At 43.0% G+C, this 16,844-nt stretch overlaps 1 protein-coding gene across 2 annotated transcripts in view; it reads left to right on the forward strand.

The window, feature by feature from the left end:
* Positions 1-466: 466 nt before the first annotated feature.
* Positions 467-16,844, forward strand: part of LOC119174580 (histone lysine demethylase PHF8) — a 35,846-nt gene continuing 19,468 nt past the window's right edge. For both annotated transcript variants that reach the window (XM_037425557.2, XM_037425558.2), the window contains exons 1-8: positions 467-685; positions 1,335-1,420; positions 2,168-2,226; positions 2,301-2,359; positions 4,850-5,010; positions 5,853-5,994; positions 6,854-7,052; positions 9,084-9,334. In XM_037425557.2, coding sequence (XP_037281454.2) covers positions 588-685; positions 1,335-1,420; positions 2,168-2,226; positions 2,301-2,359; positions 4,850-5,010; positions 5,853-5,994; positions 6,854-7,052; positions 9,084-9,334 — 1,055 coding nt within the window. In that variant the 5' untranslated portion in view covers positions 467-587. The remainder of the gene's footprint in view (positions 686-1,334; positions 1,421-2,167; positions 2,227-2,300; positions 2,360-4,849; positions 5,011-5,852; positions 5,995-6,853; positions 7,053-9,083; positions 9,335-16,844) is intronic.

Below are 16,844 nucleotides of genomic sequence, written 5' to 3' on the forward strand. Positions count from 1 at the left end.
GTCGCATTTTGTTATTCTACATTGTCCTTCTTTTGTTCTTCAAATGCTGCCGTCCTCCGAGATTGCGAGATTGTCAGAGACGTGTAAGCAGCATAATCCGTAGTCGTTTACTGTTACTATGGTATTTCACCGCGTATACTTGCTGTTTTAAGCAACACTGGCTTTGTGGTTTTTATCGGCACATGGCGGGCATGTATGAAACTACAATTACCAGTTTACGAGGACCGAATCCTCACAAAAAAAAAAAAAGAACTATTCATGACCGTTGCCGCTTTCTTAGCTGTTTAAATTTTGCGCTTCTTCTCAAGGCGGTTGCATACGTGGCGCATTCTGATGGCTGATTCGCGAACTCACAAAAATATGACGCCGCAGCAGGCACAGATCGAGTTTACAACAGGAGCTGATGATAAAAAAAAAACGCGAGCAAAGGCCTCGCGCGCGAGGACAATAACACGGCTGCAGAATGGGCCCTACGCCCATTGTGTTTGTTTATCTTTTTTTATCATGCGTGATCCGATTTCGCTCAATGCTACGTAAATGGCGGTTTCCAACCATGTGTGTTGTTTTGGGTTGCCGTTGGACCTAAAATGGCGTCCGTAGATGTGTATTGTGTTTGTGGCCAGCCGTACGACCCGAATTTATTTATGATACAGTGCGATGTTTGCAAGGATTGGTTTCACGGAAAGTGAGTAGACTCGGCCCGATCGCTGCGCTCGTTTATCGCTCGTTGGCGCCAATAATTTTGCCCGCGAACGCGCCTGTGCCAAGAGCGCGTCGCGGTGGGCTCGTTTTGGTTTCCGATCTCGCCTGCATGACATTCGTTGATACATTGCTAACAGCTTGCCCGCCGAGTCGCCCGCCCTCGAAGCAGGCGTTATAGGGATGGTGGATGGTTTTGCGACCCACTTCAGCGTGGATCGCGGCTTCTTTCGTTCGTGCTTGCGTCGCTCAGTGCGTCGCGTGCCGACTTGTCTCCCCATCAGCTGGTTAGACTCCCGTTTCCCGAACGCAACAATTTTTATTTATTTTTTTTCATAACGGGTAACGCTACACGCGCCGTCGATCGCACTTACAGCTGTCTCTTGAGCTTGCGTTTTTAATGAGAACGCACGCGCTGACTGCGTTGAAAGCCGTTCACTTCTTTTCGAGCGCGACTGTTGACGAGAAATGAAGACGGAAAAGATTTGTCGGCGCTGTTGCACCTGTCGTATCGACCACGTTCTTTTGAGAGCGTGCTGGCGCCCGCGAAAAGCTGTCAAACTGGCGCGCTCGCTTGTCGAAGTCGCGAGGACACTTTTTCTCATACTAGTCGCGTTTTTTTTCTCCGTTTTCAGTTGCATAGATGTCAAGGAGCATGACGCATGCGACATCATCAAGTACCACTGCCCTCAGTGCCAGTTGACCTTTGGGCCGTCAATCTGTGAGTGATGCTGCTTCTTACACACGCTCTGAGGTCGCGGCTGACTTTGGTTTAGCACAATTTGCAAGTATTACGCGTTCTAATTAGAGGTGCCTGAGTACTGTCTCACCAGTTGAGCGCTTGCGTAACCCATGCATTGCACACTCTCATGCGAACTCTTCTGTAAGCACCTGCTCGAACCCGCGTTTTGAACTTCTCCGAGCTTATTTTTGTCAGGAATGACGCGTCTAAATGTAGTATTGCCGAGCCGTGTTCGAAAGTTTAGTTTGACCGCAGGATATCGACGTGACTAACAGTGTAAAGCTGCGGTAAACTATATTTTGCTTTTCTTGTGCCAATTTAACCAGTAACTAACGCATTATTTCATGCGCAGTTGTTGTAAGGGTGCAGTGTGCTTAATGCTTACATTCTCTGGTACTGTTAATAAATCTTCAGCATTTCGATCTTGTGAGAATCGCGTCTACAGTTGTGACGTACCGCTTCTTTGAGCAAAGGTGAAGGAAGTATTCATGTTATTGAGGTGTAATAACATCATGAGTGAACAAAATCCAGAAAATCGTTCGGCCGTCTTCATAAGTTTTGTTTCAGTCAGCCTTACTTCGTTGCCCTCTAGGTTAAGGAAATGCGCGTGAAATAGGCCAAGTGCTGCTTTCTGCGCTAAATAGATATTGCTTCCAAGTGCTAATTTCTCCACATTTTATTTGTGAAACTCCTGCTAACACTTCCACGGCGATGGGACATTTTCAGGGAAGCAGAGAACTAACTGGCATCGGCACGACTACTCAGACCCCAATGCAAGCGACAAGGTAATGCATTCACGTTCGGACATCATTTATTGTGGCGTTACCTTTACGATAACACGCTCATTCTATGATTACAGCCTGTGCAGACAGGTACTTATGTGTTCATAAAGGAACTGAAGTCGAGGCATTTTGAAAGGTGAGTGTCCCTCTCCCTGTCTTATTGCACAAACGGTTGATTGTTAAACGCTTGGCTCCGAACTGGAATCGGGCCCAGTACCTCTGCGGGGCAGTCCTGTGGTCTCTCACTGAGCCATTGGCGGTACATGAAACTGTTTAAGCAAGCTCGCAATCTTTGGATAAAGCAAAGAAAGAATAAAAAAAAATAATTGCTTGTTTAGGTGTTCCGACAGCAATCACTGTTGATTAGCTGTCCTAACACCTACTCATCTGTATTCCAGTAAATGTTTGAGCAGTTTCTAATTAATCCTTTGTAATCACTGGTGATGCTGCAAGTGTGGTGCTGTAGTTTAAAAATTATTATTCTTGCTATGCTTTTCAGTGCAGCCATTGCATACGGTTTTTCGAGAGTACTTATTAACAGCTTGAATAAAAAAAAATCTGTTAAGCAAGTAATTTTGCATGCAGTACTGTCAACAGCAAAAGCTTGCGAGATGTGCAGCGCGTGGCGCAGCAGCGGAAAACTGCATTGCTGCGATGCCTACTGTGACCTACACCATGGTGTTGAGGTTATCGGCCACAGCTTCCGAGATTAGATCCAGCAGCAGTGTGTTGTCTAAACGCACCAGCGCTAATCACCGAAGCCGGTACAGTAGCTGCGGCACAATAGTAGGCAGCGCAGCAATGCAGTTTTCCGCTGCTCCGCCACGCGCTGCACATCTGGAAAACTTTTGCTGTTGACAGTACACAGCTGCAGTATAATTTCCTCCTATCCAGTGCTTCTTCATAAGCTGTGTACCGAGTTCAACTTGAAGGGATACTAATTACATATGCATGTATGACTCGAAATCGGAGTAGTGAGTTTTTGACAGTGATTTCTTATGGAATACCATGTTAAAGAGTACTCATTACTTGTTGCAGGAAAGCAGCTACAGCATTGTGGGCACTGATCCCAATATAGCATTATGGAGGCCTTGTCTCAGAAACCGGGGGTAGATGTCATTGGCTGTGAGTGAAAAATCGTGGTAGATGCATATAGTGAAAATGATGGCTCCGAGCTGGAATTGAACCCACGACCTCTGCGTGGCAGTCAGATGTTTTCTCATAGAGCCATTGGCAGTGCATGAAACTGTTTAAACAAAAAGCCCTATACGAGCATTGTGTGGTGGCAAGAGTTACGTTAACGCATGTAATGTTGCAGGACAGAAGTGTAGAATCGCACCGGGCTTCAGACCATGTGAAAAGTGTGCAGTCAATAGTAGGTTTAAAGGCCCATACATTGCAAAGTGCTCAGAGATGATCAAAAGTAATAATCAGCAACAGCATCAACAACATGCATAGTGGGTACTTAGTTGATTTACAATGGTTAGGAGGCACTTCCCAACTGTACTTGCAGTAGGCGCGTATTGTTTGAGAGTTTAACTGGTGCCAATGTTACGCTCGCAGGCGTTACTTTTCTTGTGTCATAGTTGAGGTTTTCATCGAGAAGAGAAACCTCGCATATGAATGCTAAGGTGATGCAAACGAGGTCTAAATTGCGCTATTGATTCTACTCTTGAAAGGAATGCTCAGGCATTCTCCAAATTTTTCTTTAGTTTGATGAATGCTAATGACAGTGAATGCTTTTTGTTGCAAGTGTTTTTGTCTCAATAAACAACTCGTAGTTATTGTTCAGTAAAGCGATACCCAATTTATGTGTAACGAATTTTAGGGGAAAGGTTCACATTTGGTTTGCTCAAAACTGTATATGCCTCTTTTAATAATTAGCACAATTGGTTAAGAAGGCTGTAGCTAACATTGTATAACTAAAAAATTTTAACATGTTATGTTTCTCGTTTTGCTTCCTAGTTCTTCAGCACAAATTAGCTAACATCGTAGATACGGAATTTAATACTGTGAGCGCTGACAGTTTGCTTCATTGTCTTCATCTCTGTACTCAAAACCACTGTAATAATCATCATCGTTAGGCACGTGGACTGCGCTGCTTGTCTCGTGCAACTGCATTAAAAACCTGGCTACTGTCGTAACTGCCGTCGTCCTATAAGTGGTGGAGGTGCTGGATATGCTAACTCATTTATTCATATTTTATACTTGCTGTCCTTTGTGTGAGACATTACATAACTACATAGTATAGGTGTTACTAGTGTGTTGTTTTATTATTCTGTGGTGTTACTTTCTTGTTGTACATTATTACTACCCAATTATTTCCATTTACTACTTCCCTCTGTAGTGCTCTCTGTCCTTGAGGGTGCAGTAAATAAATAATAAATAAGTGAAAGAATGTGTTAACCTTCTTAATTTTGGCTTCCAGGTTAAATGCGCGTAACTTGATTCAACTCTGAGAAAGAGCACAGGACAGAGCGCTTTCCTGTGTTCTTTCTTTTTTAGTCTCTGTTCAACTTTCACATTTTCCATTATGAGTTTTCATTCAGGTTGCTCATTTTCTTTTACGATTGGCTCTTATACTAGTTTTGGATGTTGTACAACGCGTTGCTGCAAACATTTTCAGTGCGGAGAGCATAGTGACTCGGCTGAATGGGGACCAGTTCAACCTGCAATACCTGCTGCACAGTGGGTTCACGAACCCAGTGTTGGTCACCAAGAAGGATGGCCTTGGGCTTGTTATGCCACCGGAGGACCTCACTGTCAGTGATGTCATGGATTTCATTGGTTAGTGAATTACTCGCTGCTTTCTTAAAACCAGACGTTTCTATAGCAATGTATGCCTTAGCCTTTTTCTACGCACTCTTTTGTGACGGGGTATAACGACGATAATCGTGGACGTGTGCATGTGGGAGGGGAGGAGTCGTTATCAAAGGTGGTAGCCAAGTAGGCACCACGTGTATTATTTAGTTGGACCTATCGTGATATTGTGTCAAGTGCAGGGTTACTGCCTGCAAGTTTTCGAGAATAACGTCAAAGATCCCTGATGTCACATTACAAGAAGTGTTTTCTTCCCATCTTTACTCTTAATAGTCTTCCCCCACCTTCCCCCATTGCAAAGCTTGTTTTTGTTTTGAACTCAACCATAAGTGGCTGGGAGGGAGTGTAGGGGGAGGCACTGGGATGAAACTTTATGCCCTCTAATGGCTTTGCGCATGCTTATAGCAATGATAGTTTCTCGTAGAATTCAGCTTCTCACAAATGGACTTCTTTAGCTTAGCTGTCTGTTCCCTAACCGTGTAGACCGGAAGTTCGTTAAGTATCGATTAGAAGGGAGAAGACTGTTTCTGGACGTTGAAAAACAGAGATGCCAGAAGTCTGTACGTGGTAGTCGCTTGACTGGCTGGAAGTGACAAAACAAAAGTTACGTGTTATCTGGCAATGCCCTGTAATACTAGGGGGAAGCGATATCGTGGGTCAGAATGATGTGCGACTCAAACGCAGTATCGACTTTTTTCCACTTAAAGGTTTACGTGCCTACCAATTTTATGAAGCAGTGGTAGCTGCTATGAGTGGACTTATATGATAGCTAGCCAATGTCAACATACTCTGTTTGTGCACTGTCGCAGGGCCGGATTTCATGCTGGATGTCATCGACGTCCGGAAGCAGGAGGATCTCAAAATGACCATGTCGGAGTGGGTCGACTACTTCAACAGCTACGATCGCTCCAAGGTGTTCAACGTCATCAGCCTCGAGTTTTCAGACACCAGGTCAGAGACCGCTCCCTCCTGCTCAGTGTTTGTTTGTGGTTATTATTTGCGTATTTGTTGTAGAGCTCTTGGGATGCTGCCCAAGTACTTAGAAGCGTTAACCATGATTGGATGGTGTCGTTATGTGTTATAGTAATTAAAATATTGTCTAAACAACATGCAGTCGACAAATTATACCATCAATGTTCTTGCCATAAGTGTTGGCAGGGTTTTCTCTTGGTGGTGGTGGGGGGGGGGGGGGGGGGGGGCAGTCTGGTTGCTAACTCATATTGCAAGTGGCAGGAAAACTGGTGCGGCACGCTGGAGTGGGTTCAAGAGTTCTCTTTGCAGACCCTGCCACAGCCACAGTTCTCATGTGTGCTTTTCTTCACATGGAGTGTAATTCATTTTCACACTGCTTACAGTGGATCAGTGCTGTGTGAAATATGGGCTACATTGTACAGACACAAAAACACATTGTACATAAAAGCAGGCAGCAAGCATGCCTTTTTGAAGAAGCGTGTAAAAGGCAAAGGTACTGCAGAAGAGGAGCATTAGCAAGATAAACAAACATAAACAAAATCTTCATGCTGACTGGTGAAGTCGCAGTGGTGCACTTATGCTCATTTGCCAAAGCGCACGCATTGCAAACAATATATTTGTTATCACATACGATTTCTGTAGTAAACTACACTGAAAACATTGCCGCAAGCGAATGTAGGGATCATTTTACAGTGTGTAGCTCGCTCACTATTAGAATAAAGGGAGCATGGGGGGAATGCAGTTTCCTTAACGTGTGTTTTGGGTTTGAGAACGTGTGTTTGGTTTAGCGTGTGTTTCAGAACGAGAACTCCTCACACGTACATCTACTTGTTTGCAGGCTGTCTGACTTTGTGAAGCCGCCGTCTCTGGTTCAGCGCATCAGTTGGGTGGAGAACTGCTGGCCATCACACGTGCCCAACATCGGCGTGTACCAGCGTCCCGCCGTCATGAAGTACTGTCTCATGAGCACCGAGAACAGCTTCACCGACTTCCACATCGACTTTGGCGGCTCCTCTGTGTGGTATCACATTCTCCGAGTGAGTGTCCGCCACTGTTTAGTCGTACTGTCGAACCTCGTCATAACAAAGCGTTGGGAACATAAATTAGTTCGTTATATGCCATATTTATTGTAACTGTAAAGATACCTGTCAACTGTAACAAATCTGCAATCTGGCTTGAGCGAGAAATCCGAGAGACAAAGTTGCATTGTTGTAGGTTTTGAAAATCAGTACAAACAACGTGATACCGGTCTCCTTGGGGCATTTCACGCTTTCGTTCATACGTTGGCGCAAGCAGTCAAATGCGCTGAAGGGGCAATATTTCTGTTTGCCTTGGTGGATCAGTGGCTAGGGTGCTCAACTGCTGACCCGAAGATCGCAAGTTCAGTCCCAGCCGCGGGGGTCGCTCTAGATGGAGGCGAAATGGCTGAGGCTTGTGTATTGTGCGATGTCAGTGCACGTTAAAGAACACCAGGTGGTCAAAACTTTCAGGGCCCTCTACTACGACGTCTTTTGTAGTCGTATCTTGGTTTTGAGACATAAACCCCCACATATTAGTTATATTTATCAAAATTTCTGCTACTCTTTAAAGCAATAATAAGGGGTATTGTGTTGAATTGTCAACATTTGCTTTACTTTCTATGCGACCTCTTGGGCTATGTGCCTCGTGCAAATCATATATTTCTCTGCTATAGCCGATATTACGGCAGCTCTCCTATTTTTGGTTTCGTTGCAGCAATAATTAATGTTTCTGAAATGAAGTGTGACCAATGAAACTACGTATACTGTTCGCTATAGCCGGTAATTCACCATACCACTGTTTGTTCCAAGGGGTTCTCCTGAATGTGCTTCATATTCAACAGTTTTGATGAGTGCTGAGGGATTACGGAGGACAGGATGTGTGAGAAATAGAAATGCAGCCAACAGCTGCAGAAGGTTCGATTGAGCAACGAGGTCAAAGATTTGCTGTCCTAGCACCGTATAGGCTTGCATGGCATGAGATTACAGTAGATTGCTGAAGGGGTGCCATTGTATCATAATGAACATACGTTGTCTCTGATGTTGATTAGGTTGTAATGGTTGGCTTTGCTACTCTGGAGAACAGTGCACTATGCATCCGCAAAAGACAAAGAAACAGGCATCGCGGCTGTGACATCACCTCAGTCATCCGATAAATAAATGTCTGTTTGTGTTGAGCCTCCTGCTCCTGCATTATCATTGAGTACACTTATAATAAAGTTACGTCAAATTTATTAAGCACATAAAATTTCGGGTGACTCTGTGAAGACTCAGTAATTCAGGGGTGCAGTGCTTCGGGTGTAAAAAAAAACACGGTTTGTTTATGCTAGTGAACTTTCATAAGTACTTGATAATTTGTTTAGGTAACTATAGTTCTTAAGTATTCATTTTTTATACCTAATGTTGTAGGTTTGAAGCAGATCTAGCTGTTATGGAATGAAAGCTTGTTGTTTGGTGTTATTGCCTATTCGATAATGCTCTCATCCATACATAGACAACAGCTGTATCTCACCGGTACAAACCTACAGAGCTGAAACCTTGATGTTCACATTGAAGGCTTAAACTCGACTTGGGATGACGCAGTGGGCCACAGAAAGAAAAAAGCATAGGTGTAATCTTAAGGGACAGGAAAAGAACAAAGTGAGTCGTGGAATAGACAGGTGTTGATAACTAAGCTGAAATTGAGGGAATAACGATCAAGCCAAAAAGTAGCCTAGTAGCTGAGGCATTTTTTTCTGCCGCCACGGGCCTAAAATAAGTAGCCAAACTGGCACAAACTAGCCATACCTGGCAACCTCATAAATAGGCATGGGCAGTGTATGTGGTGCGATGACAGGATAACCGCTGGTCATTAAGAGTAACAAACTGGATTTCAAGAGAAGGCAAGTGCGCAAGAGGTGAGACATAGAGCTAGGTGGGTAGGGGAGATTAAGAAGGTTGCGGTGATCACGTTGCCAAAGCAAGCGCAGGATCGGGTTCATTGGTGTAACGTGGGAAAGGCCTTTGCATGCATTGGGCGTATTCAAGCTGATGATGATGATTTTTGTACAGGGGGAGAAGATATTCTACCTCATACGGCCCACCCAAACCAACCTGAGTCTCTACGAGCACTTCATGGCCTCGGCCAATCAGAGTGAGACTTTCTTCGGGGACCAGGCGGACGCCTGCTACCGGCTCACTCTCACTGCCGGGCAGACGCTCTTCATCCCGACTGGTTGGATACACGCGGTCTACACATCCGTCGACTCCATGGTCTTTGGGGGAAACTTTCTGCACAGCTTCAACATCGGCCTTCAGCTACAGTGCGTATCGTCATGTTGTCTGATCATATATCAACAGCGGAGCTGTTTAAGCTTGTCATTGACCCATGCGGTGTTTGCAAGTACATGGCCTGGCATAGCCTAGGTAGCCTAAGTCGAGATCAGTTAAGCCTGGCTAATTCAAGCTAAACTTGATTGACACTTGTTCAGGTCTACACACCGACTTCACGGTCTTTGGGGCAAGCTGTCTGCACAGCTTCAACATCGACCTTCAGCTACAGTACGTTTCATTATGTTGTCTGATCATCAGCTCGCCATGGGACCATGCAGTGTTTGCGAAAACATGGCCTGATAGCCTAAGTTGAGATTAGTTGAGCCTGGCCAATTCAAGCTGAACTTGATTGAGACTAGTTAAGCTTAGTCTAGCAATAGATACAATGTGATAGCTAATAGGTAACTAATCAATAGCTGATTGGTAACCGATCAGTTATCAATCATTTCTAGAAAATGCTTGATAGAGCTTAGCCTAGCGCAAAATGAACTTTGTAATGGCCAGTCGATAGCTAATCGATCACTAAGCAATAAATTCTGGAAAATGCTTGGAGGAGCTTGGTCTATCACAAGGAGCAACACCATTACTGTATAATGGAACATCGATATCCATTTGAGAGTTCATTCATAAATAATCAATAACCAATAAATTCTAGGTAACTGTTGGTTTGCTTATCTGGAGCCGAAAATGCACCAGCTAGGTGCTGGTCAGCTCCTCTAATTCTGCAGTCTTGCACAACTAGTTCAATGTCCGCAGATTTTTTTTTCCAGAGATGCTGTATGTAATAACTCGGCCATTCGTAATAAGCAATTACCTGCTCAACAAATAATTGCCATCATCGTGAATAGCGTTTACATCTAAGTTTTAAAAAAAGTGGCCTTGGCTACCCAGATGGAAGTCAAAACGGCAGCTTGCGAACTGGGCGACTTGGTTGATGCGAGTGTGACCCTAAGATTAATAAGGAATATGAACATCATAACTCCGTGAACAGTTATACTCTTGCCTCACTGGCACAGAAAATGGTATCGACATCCTAATTTCCTAATGCTTCAAAATTTAATGCCATTTGTGCAGTGCCACATAGTAAGAAAATGGCATTCACGTAAATGTCGTTTCCCACCTTATGGCTTCGCTAGAACATCATTTACTGAGAAGTGTGTCCTCTCCACGCCAAAGCTTGCTCAGTGCCGTACACATAAGACTTTTAAAGTAGCATCCATTTTGCCCAAAATATTTTATACGTGGCATTTAACAAAAAAGCTGTCATTTACGTGTTTCACCGCTAAGAAATTCACTTGGGAATTTTAACGATCACGACATGACAGGCGCCATGTCGAATTCGAGGCTTCGGATTCAACGTGCAATGGCCGAAATCGTGGTCGGTTGAAATGTTGTAAAAGACAAAAACAAACTCAAGCTAACGGAATATGATAGCTTCCTGTTACATTTCACTATTACTGAAAGTAGCTTATAGCTGTGAAAATGTATGTTTATATACGAGGAGCTTTTTCTTGAAAAGGGACAAATCCCAAACCGGAACTAGCTAAATAAGGCTGTGTTTGCAGCTACACACTTCACCGTTTTCTAAAAGAGTAAAAATAAACTACTACTTATTATCATTAATTTATTAGTGATGTTTTTACTGGAAAGTTCAGAGTATGTATGTGCCTGTAGCCTTATTGGAGCTAGTTACGGTTTTGCATCTGGCCCATTTCGAAAAAAAGCTCCTCATAGTATTTTTACTCTGAAATTGCACACTTCAATAGTTGCAGTTATTGACATCGTCAGGTCAAATGGCATTTAGTGGAGACGTGTGGCAGCTCAGCTGAAAGAAATGTTATTCAGGAGCCTAAACTGTCCGAGTTGTTTTTTTTTTTTTTGCCAAATACAATACAAAAATTCTTTTTTTTTTTTGGCTGAAATAAATTTTTCTGGTGGTGCTACCTAAAGGGGTACTAGCACGAAATTTTTCACTTATCGTTTATTTGCGTCAAATGATAGGCCAAGCCCCCGAGAGCATGGGAAGTGTACCGGTAAGCATAAGTGTGCTCGGGAGAATTAATTACACCATGCTTTTAAAAGCTAGTTTCGGTTCCTACTATACCCTTACATCCCGACATGGTATGAGCTGTGCCACCATGCGGGTAGTATCTGCACACGGGTTATTCCATGTCAAACGCCCCAGCCATTTTGGTGACCATCCCAAATGTATTCGAAAAAAATTCTGCTGATTTACTTCATTGAAAGCAGTGAACTGCTAGAATATTTCTGAGAGAAAATTTTTTTGGTCACATGGCTGCCTTCTGAACTTCCTGGAATGTCATTCTGGTGTTGTTTGTGGAAAAATTTATTGTGAAAGTACTGCTCCTCATTTATGTACCAAATTTGGTCTACATGTTAATTAAAGGTTGTCGTGCAAGGTGTCTGATGCCTAGTAACATTAGTGAAGTTTTAACTGGCACAGACACTTCCAAAAATTTAGCCAAAATATATTATGTTTGCGTTTTTTCTAATGCAATACTGCACTTTGTATGAATGTCTGAGTAGTAAATTCTTATTCCACAAAAGGTATATTTTAAGGAAAAAACATTTGTATACCTCTCAAGCTACTAAAATTGACGTGAAAAAATAACAAATTTCGTGAAATTGTCACTTTTCTCCATATTGAGACGCAATTTCTGCCATGTGGTGGTCCAATTAAAAATCACTTTTATACCTAAATCAAAACCAAATAAGCAGTTGTTTTTATATGACAGTTCTTATTATTACATTTTTTGTTTTAAGGAAGAAAATAATTTTTGAACTTTCCCATTGGCGCCTATTTTCTCATTTGGTCATACGACATCTGCCGCCTGGCAATTTCTCATTGGCGTCGATGGAAAAGTTAAAAAATTTTTTTTTTTTTCCTTAAAACAAAAATTGTGATGATAAGATTTGCCATATAAAAAGAACTGTTTATTTTCTTTTGATTTAGGTATAAAGGTGAGTTTTAATTGGACCATCACATCGTGTAAATTCAGTGAATTTGGACAAAAATAACAATTTTGCCAATTTTGTGATTTTTTTCGTAAAGTTTGGCAGCTTGAGAGGTCTAGAAATATTTTTTCCTCAAAATATACCTTTTGTGGAGTAAGTATTTACTGCTCATATATTCATACAAAGTGCATTACTGCAATAGAAAAAATGCAAACACAATACACTTTGGCTAAATTCTTGGAGGCGTCTGTGCCAGTAAAATTGCAATAATGTAACTGACCTTCAAAAACCTTACACAAGAATCTTTACTTAACATGTAGATGAAATTTGGTACCGAAAGGAGGAGCCGTGCTTTTAAAATAAAAAGGAGCGGTGCTTTTAAAATAAATTCTTCTACAAATAACACCCAAACAACATTTCGGCAAGTTCAGAAGGCAGCCATGTGACCAAAAAATTTTTTTCTGTCAGAAATATTCTACCATTTTACTGTTTTCAATGCAGTGAATCAGTATCCTCATCCGCGCCTTGCGCGCTGCACATGTGGCAACAGTTGCGGCATGGGGGCACAACATTGGAATGGCATCACTTTAAGATGCAAGTTCTTCGTCGAAAATCCAAAGTCGGTCAGCAACTGCACGTTGCGCGTGTACACATCCTGAGTAAAGTGCAGTGGTACAGTAAATTTCACTTCGGCGTCCAGTCTCCGCCTCGGCCGCGGTGCACGAAGTCAATCAATGCTGGCCTCTGTGCCAGATCGGACGGGAATCGATGGAACTTGCACTTATTGTCACTGGTGCAAGACTTCACAGGGCAAAATATTGGTGCCATGACGACAAATTTGAGATCGCACGGTTCCTTTGCCCTCTGATAAGCGTATATCGTTAAGTTGCGGGCACATACACTATTCTAGGCTCTGCTAGCTCGCTTCACAGGTACGCTAGATAACAGGGACCGCATGACCGCACGGCGCGAGTAGACGATCGAGAAGGCAATGCGCAAGCTGCCGTTTTTTGTGTTCTGGTACTTGATGTCATCACAACTAGCCTGACTTCTGCGTGAAGTCACCAGGATTAGTGCTGTAGCCTTACGTCAAGTTAGTGACAATGTCAATCGGTGCGCCACGAGAAAATTCACTTTAATATAAAATTAAAGTATCTTATCAGCATTTGCTGAGCGTCACACTAGCTCAGAACCATCTATGTATACAGGAGATTTGTATGGCAGAGTAAACTCTCCTCCGAAAAAAAGGTATCAGTACCCTTTAAGAAAAAAATTGTCTCAAATTATTTTGCAGGGACTGTAAAGTGACAAAAAAATTATTTTTGTTGCAACATTCGTGTGGTTTATTCACAGTAACATCAAGCAAAATCCCCCCCTCTCCCTCCCCATAAACACTCGTCCGGTTATACAGAAAATTATGCATTGTATCAAACAAAGCTGAGAGACATTTAAAAATAAGCACATCAGGGCACGTTTCTTGTAAAAAAGGTTCTTGCTTTAACACTAAGTGCTAAGGAATACCTAGTCACCTTTGATTTGATCCAGATCGTCTCGCTGCACACTCTTTTGAGATGTCGCTCTTTCATCATCATCTGAGTCTGAACGTTTAATTGATAAATCCTTGTCGAATAAGCTGACATACAGTGAATCAAATTCTGATTCGGCACTAGGTAAATAGTCCAGATCAGAAGAATCGCCGCTCGACTCCCTAGCACCACAGCAACTGGCACACACTTCTGTTGTGTAAGGGAACTGTTCGAGTGAGCGCACGGAAGAAAACTGTGGTTGTGCACCTATCCGGAAGGCGAAACGAATGAAAAAGCTATAATACCGTATTTACCCGCATAATGAACCCACCTTTCTTTCACGAAAGTATGACGCCAATTTGGGGGGGAGTGTTTATTATGCAAGAAAAAAAAAAGTCACGGGAGTTATAACAGTGAAAGTGTCCCATGATGGTTTTGTCTTTTTTGGCCTGTGAAATGCGTGAAGAATCTTTTTGCAGCCTGAAGCTCTTGTTTTCTCCCGTAATGAATGCACACAGATCGACGGCAAAGTGCCGTCGAGCCGCTCGGTTCCCATGCTCCAAACTTTAACAAACTTTAATACTAAAATCAGCTGTGTAGCGAGCATACAGGCCTAACACGCCTTGTGCAGCAGGTGTGTGCGCAACTGCCCCCCCCCCCCCTTTCCTGCCACCAACTAAGTTCACTACGACAAACCCGACAACATAAACACAGCTTCGGATGGCGGCGCACAAACATTTCGGGCGATGCGCTGTTGGCACGATGGGCTCGGTAACACTTTGCATGGCCTCCAAAACGGCAGGCACGTGGCGTGTTTCTACGATGCGCGACCCCCATCTCAGAGGCCATGCACTTTGTTTTCTGCTTTGTTCTCGTGCTGCTGTGCTTATGTTGAGATTTCTCCTGCATTCAACAGATGATGCTCTGCCGCAAAAAGCACTACTTTTAAATTTTGATTGACGTTGTCCGCGTTCGCGCTGCTCGCAATCGTTTAGTGTCGTTGCGAAACTATGCTTTGGTTTTTATTGTGTTGTTATTTTGTGATATAATGGCTTTATTTAACATTGTATCGATCGTCAAAGGCACTTGCTGTCCCACCGAAATAAAATGAATAGATAAATTCTTTTAAATGTTTTTTTCTTTTTTCAAGGACCACTATGCGAGTAAATACGGTCACCCTTTGTCTAATAACCAACGAGATGAAGTTAGTTTTTTCACAGTCTCCAAAACAGGAAACGCAACGAGGGCGGCGGCAGTGTTTGTGTAATTTAGCACTGCATGAAAACGGATGTAATCGCACTCTCAGAAACAATTAGAAAATCACAAGTGGTCACCCTTTTCGAAATTAGAAACCATGCAACCATTAGCCTTGTGAGTGCGTGAAGGGATAAGCACCGAAGGACAAAGCCAAAACCAGCCGTGCTACGCAGATGAGTTCGAATGCACAAGCGAAAGGCACCGTGCAGGTTGGTAGCACATGCCAAGCAAGAGAAATTGTATCGAAAAAGGCATGCGTTTTAAACATGCAGGCAATGCCGTACATACACGGCGAGAACCCTCAAAAGGTTAACGGCTTGATGCGATTCTTGTGCCTGTGGGGTGTGGGTGTTACCTAGTCAAAAATTATCTACTAAACAGAATATTCTTGCAGGAATGTGCCACGTAAGCTGGGCATACCCCACTACTCTTGACTGGTCCCCTAAAGGCAATCACCGAAGGAGTAAATAAGTAAATAAATAAACAGGAAAGTATAAATAATTAATTAGTCAGCTATTGAACAAATGCATAAATAAATCAATATGAAATACATAAATAACCTGTATGTCGCACTTACGGCGCTCACAAAGCCAGGTGGAATTCCTAAAAGGTGTATATATGCTGAATTCAAGAATCGTAAGTGCCCAAGTAAAGTAATGAAAATAAATAAACCAGCGCACTACACAACTTGCCTGGTCAACCATCTTCACAAGGTGGAATGGCTCATAAATTTTTTCGCTTGATCTTTTGTAAGCTTCATTTTCTTTTTTGGCCACCCTGCACGCAATGGGTTAGCGCTCCCACCACAGGTTGCCAATTCCTTTGCGGCTGCACAATTAGTGGCCATGTTTTCCGTGTAATTTTTGATGGCATGACTACTAAGCGCCGAACTTAAAGGGGCCCTGAAACACTTTTTCATGTAACCATGGAATGAACTAAATGGAAGAGCCTATTGCCTCACAAATTCAACGGCGCAAAAATTTTAAGAGCCCCTCCAGTACGAGCAGAGTTACAAAGATTTTTCACACGCTGCAATCGCATTCTCTCTTCTCTGGTCCCGACATAAGCGCTGGAAGCTAAGCAGGGAGGGATGGCAGGGCCACAGAGAAACGTCGCGCGCTCCATGTGACCTTGAGCACTTTTTCTCTTTTTTTTTCTTCGAATGCCCGGCTTTTTCAGTGTGATCAGGTGTGCACGCGTGGACAAGTAGCGGTCTCCTGCTGCGATTTCTGTAACGAGTGAGCGCGCCATGTTCAAATCAGCCAATGGCTGATAGATGGGCTTGCTACGTGTGATTTTTGTGCATATTGCGTGATTTGCCGAGAGAAAAGAAAGCAATTTATAGCTGACTTTGATCATTTATTGTGAATTCCAGGCTTGCGTGTTGTCTGGAACCTCTACTACTGATCAGCAGCATTTTCTGACCATGCTCAAAAAGTGTTGCAGGGCCCCTTTAAAGGGAGATGCGGGTCGAAAAACGCAAGTTTTTTTTTCAAAATTACCGATTTTTTATTTTCGCCTGTTTTGATAAGATTAGTACCTCTACTGTTATGAAAAAAAAATACAGATTGAGACTTAACTGGAAATGCTTTAAAATTGTATCTAAAGAGCACAAGGTTCCTGTTAAAAGGTCCAAAGTGTGCAGTCTTCGAGCACCCTGCCGCCGATAATGCACCGCCGCTGACCATTGTTGATCGCATAAGTCGAAGAGTCTAGCCTCACTCTTCAAATAGCAACAGTT

The sequence above is a fragment of the Rhipicephalus microplus genome, chromosome 5 (genome assembly GCF_043290135.1).
Source record: "Rhipicephalus microplus isolate Deutch F79 chromosome 5, USDA_Rmic, whole genome shotgun sequence".
Classification (NCBI taxonomy): Eukaryota; Metazoa; Arthropoda; class Arachnida; order Ixodida; family Ixodidae; genus Rhipicephalus; species Rhipicephalus microplus.